Here is a 10,926-nt window from a genome sequence, read left to right on the forward strand (position 1 = left end):
TGTCGATTGGCGGCGGTTGAAGTGAAGTCAGCGCTCCCGAGCCTCTGATTGGCGAGAGCTGGATCCGGATGTAGCTGTGAGCGCGTCGATTGGCCAAGCTCGGGGGTCAGGAAGAGCAACGGCGCGACGCGATTGGCGCTACCGTCTCTTAGAAACGCGGAGGGGCGGGGACGAGGGGAAGAGCGGAGAGGGGGCGCGGGCGGAGATGGCGTCCTGCGGCGGCGGCGGGCCGGGGCGCGCGACGCGCATGCGCGGCGGTCAACCTCCCGGCGCCATTTTGTGTGAGGCGCTTTCCCATTTTAGGCCGCGGCGGGGAGGCGGCGGGAGTGGTCGGCGCCTCTCCCGCGGGGCGGGGAGCGGCGGGGCTCGAGCTCTGCACCCTCACTGTAGGTGGCGAGCCCGGCGGCGGCGAGCCTTTTCCAGCGCTCTGAAGAGACAGCGCGACGTTTCGCTTTCCCGGCCCTTCGAGTGATGGCGGTGACGGTCACTCCCGCTCGGCCGCGATGGCGGAGCGCGCCCGGCCGGCCCCGGAAGTGAAGCGGTCACGGAGGGTCCCTCTGGCGGAGCTCGGCGGAACCGCTCGGGCCGGGAAGGCGCTGAGGCGTCAGGTAGGGACTGCTGGGGATAGCTCGGTCTATCAGCCCGCAGTGGAAGGCGGAGAGGCCCCGGCCCTGCTGTGGAGCTGCGCTGTTCGGTGGGCTCGGAGGCTCTCATTGCTCGCAGGCAGCGCTGATGCTGTGATGAAGCCATCTGGGGGGCTTCAGCTGCGGTTTTGCTTCTTGGCTTCTTACCTAAACCTTAATCTGTGTTTAAGCTCTGTGCAGCTTCCTTATTTTTTCTCCAAGTAATGAGAACCTGATTTCAGCAGCTCGTTTTCAGCTACAAAATGTATTTTTCATTTGTCTATCGTTGCATTGAAAGGACCTGTGGATCTGGTTTTGAAGTCTTTGAAAGTAATAAGGAGCTACCTTGGTTTGTAAGTTAAACCTCGCTTCAAACCCGTGTTCTTTTTGATTAAATTAGATGTTTTAGGAAGTGCGAAGGGAGGGTTGTGGGGATTTTATGGAGGCAATAGCATAGATAAGCTGTAGTAAAGCTTATGCGTGCCAGTAATGCTCACTGTTGATGATAGGACACTTCTAACATGTTTGGAAGTGAACACAGCTGTGGTGTTCTGGCTTTTGGATCTCCTCTGTAAATATAAGGATGTGTATAATGTGTATGTGTGTGTGCATATATGTATATATATAAAGGTTTAGGGAGCTTGTTTGAATACTGACATAACTGTGTTGTAGTTGATAGCAGTGGATAAACTGAAGAAGAAATTGTTTAGAATACACTAAAGTTAGTAAAGTAAGTTAATAAAACTTAGAATCATAGAATCACAAGGTTGGAAAGGACCTACGAGATCATCTAGTCCAACGGTCCTCCCATTATCCTTGCTACCACAAGCCACTAAACTGTATCTCGTAGCTCCTCTTCAAAACTTTAGAAAGCTTGCTTTGAATGTGAAGTTATAGTATCTCTGTGGGATGTAATAGTTGAATCTATGAATCTAATTCTATGATTTTTGGAGGCACAGTTTGCACCTCTGTAAAATAGAGTTCCACTCAATAAACAAGAGTTCCTGACAAAACTAATCAGTCTTGTTTCTGATTTCTAGCAGAAAAATTCTGTCCATCTGGGCGTAGCTGTTCTTGGCACAGGATGCTCTTGGCACATCACTCATCTAACTACTATGAGCAAAAGGATTACTTTTTTTTCTGCATAGTAAGTCAGCAGGAGAGGTGACTTGTTCTTTTATGGCATTTAAAGTGCTTAAGAATGTCAAGCTAAGCAGCACACCGAGTAGCGTAAACATTCACATACAACTTGGGCATGACGTTTGCTGTAATGGAATGAAAAAGCTGAACTCTTGGCAAGCCAGGCACTACTTCTAATTTTGGTTTAAAATAACTTTTCATTGAAATGTGAACTTCAGAACTCAGGGTTGCACTCTGATACTAAAACATTGCATGTCAGTGTTAAATTTCTCTGGGCATTAAATGCAGCTTGTCTGTATCAGGTCCTTGCAGTTGTGCTTCTTCCTTCAGAATGTGATCTCCTACAGGGAAAAGTTTGTCATGAGTGGAAAAGATGAGTAGCAGAATTTCCTGTTGGGAGCTGCTCTATCATGAGCTACTTTGTTATCTTTGCAAAACTAACGTTCCAGTTTGTCTCATTACTGAATATTAAAAACTGCAGTTCTTGTCCTAACATGGAGCTCTGTGTATAATAAAATACTGTTACTTTGTCAGACTTCAGAAGTTCAGGAGACTTCATGCTTCTTTTATTTCCTGTTTTTAGTGTTTACTTCAGCCTCTTCAGATATTCTTCCCCTTGCTGTTTATGTTCTGTCAGTAAATATGCAGTATATTTCCAGTGGTGGCTGAGCAAACATCTGCATGCAGAATCTGTCTGCACGGAACTGCTGTTTCCATATAGATGAACATCAGGTCTGTGCTTGCCATGGAGCTTTATTATCTCACTCTTTGCAGTCTGTTCATAGCAGTGTGTCAGGTGGTTGTGAAGTCTTTAGTACTCCAGTATACAGGAAATGTAAAGTTGGCAACAGAAAGTTGGTCAGTAGCAGCAAGATTATAAAAATGAAAGGTTAGACCTTCTTTCTTATTAGTGCTTTACTGCTGACTCTCAGCAGTAAGTTCCTTCGTATTTTCTTATTTACATACAAATAGAGGTAGCTATAAAAAGTGTGTATTTAAAAAACAAACAAAAAGCATCCCTGCTTATTTCTTACTTCCCCCAGCACTGTCATCATATTCCAGTCTTTGTGTTCAGAAAAATGGATGCGGTTATTCAAATGTAACTGTGCATGCTGCTTCTGGCACTTCCTGGAGCGTTGCTGGAGAAAATGCAGCAACCCTTAAGAAACCTGAATTAGTGCTTTTTATTCCCTGAATTTACTAATAGCTTTGTAAAGCAGGTATGGGTATGTGTTGCAGCAGTGTAGTAATGCATGGATATTTCATAGAGTCATAGAATGGCCTGGGTTGAAAAAGACCACAATGCTCATCTAGTTTCAACCCCCTGCTATGTGCAGTGTCACTGACCAACTGACCAGGCTGCACAGAGCCGCATCCAGAATATTTATCCTGAGGACAGCCAAGTTTTCTGTTAGCTCTGCACACAACAGTAGTGCTCACTCTGTAGTTGCTTCTTCCACTAACATGACTGAAATGATGATGCATGCTTAGCTTGTCTGAGTAGCTCTTGGTGGAGCTTTTGGGAGACCTCCAGGGAGGAGCAGTCCTCCTCTTACTGAATAGATGACATCCAGTCCAACTGCAGTTCCTAACTACAGTTCTGTGTGCTTCAAGACATGTGCAGGAACTGAACTGTTATTAGCGGCCTCATGCGAGGGAAGAAGTTTTAGTTCTCAGCTGATAGAACTGCTGCTCTCATCCTAGCCTGTGTTAGCCCAGGGGAGGTGTTTTGGTATTTGCCATGCCATCTTTTAATTCCAGACATAAAACATTCTTTTTTTCTTTTTTTTTTTTATTAAAGACTGATATGGTATTCTCATGGTTGGGCATAATGAGAGTTGTACTCAGAGACTTATTTTTATTTTTCCTGGTATGGAATTTCTGTTATGAGAGCAGCTGTGGAAGGGTGCTGTTGCTTGAGTTGACCAAACATTGGATTTTAAAGCCAGTTTTTGCGTACTTTGTCATGTTCTGTTAAAGTATGTGCATATAAAAGTTTGCCTAGCAAAGGGTCTAATTACAGATCTGTTTAATTTCCTGTATTACTTGTCATGACCACAAATTTCCTTTGATGACAACAGTGAGGCTGTGACAGCTATACTGGGGAAGTGGGTGCAGATCTTCTGTCCTCAGCGTGCTGCTGGAAAGCAGCAGTGCAGCAGCACTATGTTATCCTGCAGGAAACCTGTGATGCCAGCTCAGGTGTACGTGTAAACTCAATGGCTGTCCAATGCTGTTCCTATCTAAGGTGTTCACTGATGCCAATTGGAGAACTAAAATGAGTTTTTCTTGTTCGAAAAAGCAATTTCAGCTGTATTATTTTCTCAGTACTTGCGTCAGAAGATTCAGAGCAGTGGGTTTTCTATTGTTTTAAAACTAATGTTCTGAGTGATTTCTCAGTCTGTAGAGTCCTTGCACATGCTACCTGTTGCTGGTATCTTGGAAGGCTTTTTTCCTTTATAATACTTGCAGAAATAGCTGTGTTTAAAGCATGGAAGGAAAAGCATAGAGATTAGAGCCATGTTTTCACATACACAGGCTTTTTAAGATAACTGGCTTGCTCACATTGGATTTTAATAACGTGCATATTTCCCTATTTGTAGAGAAAGAAAATACTGTTCTAATGCTGATGCTGAGTCTTTGGACATGGGCTGCCCACCAGCACAGCTGTCACTTTCAAGCTTGTCAGTGCTGATAAGCTGTTAATTAAAATCATGGATTGCCAGGGGTGCAGGCTGTAGAACAGCATCACCCAGCTGAATGTGGGCAGAGACACAGCCTGCTGAAAGCAATGTGTGTGTCACTATTAGCATGCAGCCATGCACAAGGAAGCAAAACTACTTCTGCAAGCAAGGATGTTCAGCAAAAGAAAACTTGTGAGGGCAGTAGTTATGTTCGTTCTTCTCGGGCTTTTGCTTGTCTAAATTACTTCAGTCACTTACAGTTAATTTTCAGCCTCAGCCAACAAGACTGCAGTTTATCAGCATTGATTATTTTTGAAGGCTTTAATGCCCTCGGCCTTCTGATTTAAATGTTAATAGCTACAAACAGGTGCTGTTAGCAAGAACTTACAGCTTAGTTGGTGACTGCATCTGAACTCTTTCCTACTTTTAAGCCTTCTTTTAAAACTTACTTTTTATTTCTGTGTTTTGTTTGCTGGCTGTTATTACAGATAGTGAATTCCCTGCCTGCTTGGGAAGTAGCTGAGCAGCTGGCACTGTGTTAGCACATCCAAGCAGTCAATTAGTTGCAAACCTGCACCACTCATAGGAGGTTTGTATTTTCAGGGATGTGGGTTGTTCTTTTTTTTTTCCTGTCAGGAGCTGCAGTTCTTCTGTGTGGTGTACTGCTAGTACAGCTGCACTGCAAACAGAGCCACTGTTACAAGCTGTGTTCTATTGATTTCCAGAACAAAATACGTGTCATCTTAGCAAGTTTTAACTATTCTGAATCTATGAAGGGCATCTTTTATTAGGGGGCAGCAGTTTCTTCCTTGCATGCAGCAAAATGGGGTGACAAACTGGTGTAAGAGCATCATTTCAACTCTCATTTGGCTGGGGAATGTAGCTGCTTGTTAAACTGACTTTCCTAGTGGGAACACATGAGGCTATGCTTTGATTTCACTTCCTGAGACAGTATTTCAGGTTTCTTCTATTCCTGAAACATATAGGAATGAATCTGGGGGAAAAAGAGCTTCTGGAAGTGGCACTCTTTGCAGAGTGTGGGTGTGCATAGAATGAGAGCTGACATGGTGCTCCTCTGTAAGCATGCTGTTGAAGTCACTTAGTGTTTGCTGAAACCTGTTAATGTGTCTCAGTCTTGCTCCAAATAATGAAAGCAGCAGATTCCTGCTCTTCTGAAAATCTTGCAGAAAGGACGTGTTTTACTTTCAATTTTTTTTCTGGCTTTAATTTAGGAATTACTGTTGTTTTTTTTGGTGTGGTTTTTTTTTTTTTTTTTGGATGTGTGTTAGGGATGTATGGGTTTCTGTGAATTTACTATAACTTAACCTACTGTTAGCAAAATCTGTTGTTGAAAGAGGAATGAATGATTTTTGGACTTGCAGCCTGTATGTGTCGTGAAATGTGGTCTAATTTTATGCAAAAGTAAACCACCCCATGTTTTATCTAACCTTTTATTTGGCTTGTCTTACCATGTCCATTAAAACGGTATCTTTTGTGGGTAGTTCTTATACTACCTGTAGGAGAAACTTCAGAGGATTTAACTTTTCCCTATATCTGATGACATGCATGTGTTTGGACTACAAACTATGCAAGGCTGCTGTCTGCTTTATTCTAGTTGTCCATTTTTGGTTTGCACAGCAATCCTAAGAACCATTTTTAAACAACTGCTTCGGAGTCCTTTAATAGCAGTGTGAAGATGAAAGAGCACTGCATCTGGAAATGAGAGACTTACTTTGAGCTCAGTTGTAGATCCTGTGTTCTCAAATACTGTGTCTAGTAAATGCATGACAGTAAGGCTCCGCCCTTACCTCTTCTACAGCCTGTTCCCTGCAGCTCTGTGTCACTGGAAATAAGGGATGGCAAGCTCATCTAATGGGGAAAGGTAGAGGCAGTAAATGTCTGAAAATAGCTGTCAATTGTTAGGTAAAGGTAACTTCCTTACTGCACATAACTTGAAAAACTGGTGTGCAGAGTAAAAACGAGTCATCATCTTAGGGGTGTGCAACAGAAAGAGGAGGAGGGGGAAAGAATGGTCTGTGCTGTGTTTGGTGGTGTTATGCACTCAAAATCCTATTTTTCTCTTCAGTTCTGGGTTATGATTATTATTCAACGCTGTATCTTAAGCAGTTCACTGTTCTCTGTACCCTTCTGTTGCTAACAGTTAAGGAAAAACGCTATCGTGTGAAGTTACATCAAAGCCCCTTCCTTAGAGATGACCAGGGCTGTATGGCCCTGTATGGCACCTCACCTATTACTGTACCCCCATGGGCAGTGGAACTTGCAGGGAAGGGGGGGGTTTAACCTTAGGCCATCATGCTATTTATGGTTATGAGAAGTGATAAATGACCTGATGCCTGGCATAGCTCAGATCTGCTTGGAATTAATTGTTTGAACTGCTTCCTTTCTGAGTCAGCACCAACTACAGATGAGTAGTATTTATTGTGGAGCTATCCTTATGTTTATCTGTCATACAGAAACTTTACACGTGGGTTGTTTCTGTGATATTCCAACAGCTCAACCTTAAAATAATTTAATCAGTAGTAACAAAACTTTGAATGAAGATGTTATCCAAAATCTTGTACAAACAGTGCAGTCCATGAAAATGGATTACTCTGCTGCAGTTCAAATGTGATTTGTTTTTTGAATGCTGCAAGCAGATCTGCAAGTCCTAAAATCAGTCATGGAGATAAGCATACTCCCATACCTAGTTTACATTTAAGTTTGGCACCTGAGGCTCACCTTAGTCCCCTTAATTTTCTAGAACACCACCTCTGTGTGGACATAGTGACTAATTGTAACAGGGACTGTGACATACCTAGCTGTACATCACAGCAGCAGTGATTCATCAGCTGCTGAACAGCTATCAGTGGGTGAGTGAGACATAGAGAAAAAGGATTTTCATGTGCATTCTACCCTTCTTTGTTGGATCTGTGCATTTCTAACCCTTTCTGTGGTGGAAGGATGACTTTAAGCTAAGAGATAAACAATTGTATAGACCAGCTTTCCTCTAGTGTTCCATTAGAGCATGAACTTAGATCTCAAGCAATGGTATTTGCCTTTAATACTTTGAAGTTGTGTTCCAGCACAGCAAGAACTGCAGTTGTGCATTCCAAGTGGGTATGTGACTTTCTGTTCTATTATGTATTCCCATAAATGGCCAGAGCCCAACTAAGTAGGTTACTTGGTAAGCCTGAAGCAAGAAATGCTGCCATGGTGTGGGCTAATTATGCCTTTCTAGTATCTTCAAAACTAAAACCTCCCAGTACTCTTGTCAGGAACAATAAAAATGAATGTTAAGAATGACCTCTTGCTGCAGTCAGATTCAGATATCTTCTGCCTTACTGAGGGCATGTTCATTGTCCTTCCAGTGTACTCTTGCATTTCACTGTTAAACTCAACTTAAAAACAACCATTTCCAGGCCAACCATAGAAGCTCCCTTCTTCAGAGAAGGGGCTTGAGAGCTTATTTCTGCAGGAAGGCATTGCTGGTTCAGCTGGTTCTGGGAGTCTTCAGTGGCCACTGTTACAGGCTGCTGCTGTTAGGTCTGTTGAGTTTATCACTGCGCCTGCATCTGTTCCAATCAGCTCTGAACAGGGGCATTGATTTGGCTGCCCCAGTCACCTGGCATGTTTAAAGATGGGAGCATGTGGCTACTCTGCCTTGGGTAACAGCTCTTCCAGGCCTTCCTCTTTGCACATCTACTTTGTCAGCCATGCCCTGGGTGTGAAGCTACAGGAATCTGATGGAAGCTTTCAGGTACCTGGTCAGCTGTTGAGCTTTTAAGTTTGACTCCTAGACACTGTTTAAGCCTGAAGGGTAAGGAAGTATCTGTAATTACAGCTAGACTTGCCCTTCTCTCTTAACCCAATAACATGACTTGTAAGACTGTTACACTTCCTGTACCCAGTCCTAAATGGCTCTGAAAGGATTAGAAAGGTGCAGCTGCTTGTAGGGATAGCTCTTTATTTTCACTTACAGCTTATCAGTAAGGTTTCAGGTTTACAATCAGGGAGTCATGTTGTTGCATTAAAGCAAGTGGAAGAGCAGTCCTCAGCACATGCTTCAGGCTGAGATAAGTTTACTGACCAGATTTCACCGGCTTAGAAGAGCCAAACTGGCAGTAAGGTTCAGTAGTAAATTCAGACTGAATGCAACACAAAACTAAAGCCTGACTCAGGTTCAGGTTCATATATCACTATACTGTTGCCTCAGGAGACAGCACTCAAGGAAGCTGTTCATCAGTCATGATTAATCTTACTTCAGGGAGACCTGGTAGAGTTGTAGCAATTTGACAGCTGTGCTAAGCTGGAAAGGCAAGGGTTCCATGTGGCTTGACTCTAGCCCAGGCTTAAGCCTGAGACTGTCATTAAGCACTGACACAGAACCATCTGTCTCCACTTCCTTTACCTTGCCACCAAAAAGAAACAGAGCCTGTATCCTATAATGCCATTAGAAAAGAGACTGTGGAAGCTTTTTAAAAGAACAAAAACTATTAAAACTAAAGGAAGGGAGGTTTTCTTTTCTTAAAGGGCTGGTCATTGCTAACAATATGTATTACTGAAGCATTTGATTTGTTAGGAAAGCATGCATTTCAGACTAAAGATGACCATTAGAATTTTAGGTATGTGCACATGACCTCTGTTTTGAGTTTTGAAATGGTAAGCAGATGAATTTGGTACCTTCTGTTTCAAGATTTTTAAGTGACTTCTTAGGCTAAATGCTGTCTATTTTCCTAAGAACAAGGAAGAGAAACCATGAGAGATTATTTTTAGCTCCTAGGAAGGCCAACAATGGATTCAGAACTGATTTGCAGAACTACAGTGGAGAAGTTGTTAATAAATGTAAAGCTGAGATCTGTTAAGTTATATAACTGGAACAAAACAGCAAAAAGTAAATAGTTCAGCTCTGCAAGTTAACACAAGGAATTACTTTTCATTAGTCCCACTTTGGGCTTAATACTCCAAATTAAAGTGTTTTCCTGGAGGCTGGCTGAAGTTGTCAGCTGCGTGTGTCACCTAAACTGATAGCATCTCAAGTTGTAAAGGAGCTGGTTTTCTCCTCTGCCAAGAATTGGAAGCTGCTGCCTTGATAACTGAGAAGAAGGACACTGGCTGGTTAACAGGAACAGCTGTCAACAAGAGACCTGTAAGATCCCTAAGCAGCTGCCCTTCCTGTGTCTGGCCAGGTTCAAAAGTTCTGCTGTGGTAAGCAGCAGCTACACCAGCATGATCACATCTTCCCATCTTAATGACCGTTTTGATACATACTACAGATGCATTCTTACTTTGAAATAAAAGCTAACAGACAGTAAAATGGAAAATTTATTAGTGCAAGTTGGTCACTTAGTTTCCTCCAGCAGTACATAGGAGCATCTCATGGTTAATACATTATAAACAAACCTGTACTAAGTCAAACTTGTCTTGAAGTAACAATGTGTTACATATTTTCATCATCTGATTCATCCTCCTCTTTCAAAGATTCCTATTTAGAAAAAAAAGTTTAATTAAAAAAGGGAGTTTTGTTGTTGTTTTACAGTTTATTCCACATCTACAAAGGCTGCTATTCAGCAGGCCTGGTTTCTCCTGAAGAATTCAATTCTGTTAAGAATCCCTACTGCTTTTAAATGCAAAGCTGGCAGATGCTGGAGGAGCAGCTTTCTCCAGGTGGTTGCCTTTATAAAAGGTATTTTAGTTAAGTGAATGGGAAATGCAGCAAATCACGTTATGTAACTACTGAAGAGTTCATACATTCATTTCTGAAGAGAAATGAGATGGGCAAACCTGCTGCCTTGCACTGTTTTTAAAAGAATGAACTATCTCTGGATTACATGGAGAGAACTTCAGAGTTCTCTCATCAGAAGATATCCCAGGTACAAGTGATTTGTGTAACTATACTTTTCTAGTCATTGCAGTGCTACAGTCCTGCTCCTTACTTCATTCTATTCCAGATTTGTTGAGAGCAGCACTGAGATGACATCAGTGATGTCAGACCTTACCTTGGCATATTTTTCTGCTTCTTCTCTTATGTCTTTGGGAACAATTTCATGTTTTCCATTGGTTACTGCAAATAAAAAGAGTACATATTGGACAGAATTCACACAACACTGTGTGATAATAAAACATTGCTTCTGTACATTCTCTTAAATACAGAAAGTGAGAAGCTTTCTATACTGTTTACAGAAATTTAGAAATGCATTACTTTCTCCAACCCAGCTGAGTTCCAACTCAAAAGCTTTGTCCTTTACTTCGTCATGAACAATGTAGATTCTGGAAAGAATAAAGAGGGTACAGGTTAGAACAGATTTGGTGACAGGCAAAATATACTTTCTTCCTTTCACAGATTTCTTACTCTTTTGAAACGCCATTTCTTACATGCAACAGAAGCTTTCCCCCCTGCTTTCTCTTCAATCTCTCCTTTGTGTTCATCCCATTCCAAGAGAAAAAGACAACATCAGAGAATACTGTGGAGTTAAGCATTA

The 10,926-nt window shown here is 42.2% G+C and overlaps 1 protein-coding gene and 1 long non-coding RNA gene across 3 annotated transcripts in view; one reads left to right on the forward strand and one right to left on the reverse strand.

The window, feature by feature from the left end:
* The window catches only part of LOC146544370 (uncharacterized), a 20,884-nt gene continuing 9,958 nt past the window's right edge, over positions 1-10,926 (forward strand). Inside the window, exon 1 of the long non-coding RNA XR_014883797.1 lies at positions 1-608. This is a non-coding gene — a long non-coding RNA (uncharacterized LOC146544370). The remainder of the gene's footprint in view (positions 609-10,926) is intronic.
* PSMA3 (proteasome 20S subunit alpha 3) overlaps positions 9,752-10,926 on the reverse strand; it is a 9,662-nt gene continuing 8,487 nt past the window's right edge. For both annotated transcript variants that reach the window (XM_085225848.1, XM_085225847.1), the window contains 3 exons: positions 10,647-10,714; positions 10,444-10,508; positions 9,752-9,929 (listed from right to left, as the gene is read on the reverse strand). In XM_085225848.1, the coding sequence (XP_085081974.1) occupies positions 9,885-9,929; positions 10,444-10,508; positions 10,647-10,714 (178 nt within the window). In that variant the 3' untranslated portion in view covers positions 9,752-9,884. The remainder of the gene's footprint in view (positions 9,930-10,443; positions 10,509-10,646; positions 10,715-10,926) is intronic.

This window comes from Meleagris gallopavo, chromosome 5, assembly GCF_905368555.1.
Source record: "Meleagris gallopavo chromosome 5, MGAL_WU_HG_1.1, whole genome shotgun sequence".
NCBI classification, from domain to species: Eukaryota; Metazoa; Chordata; class Aves; order Galliformes; family Phasianidae; genus Meleagris; species Meleagris gallopavo.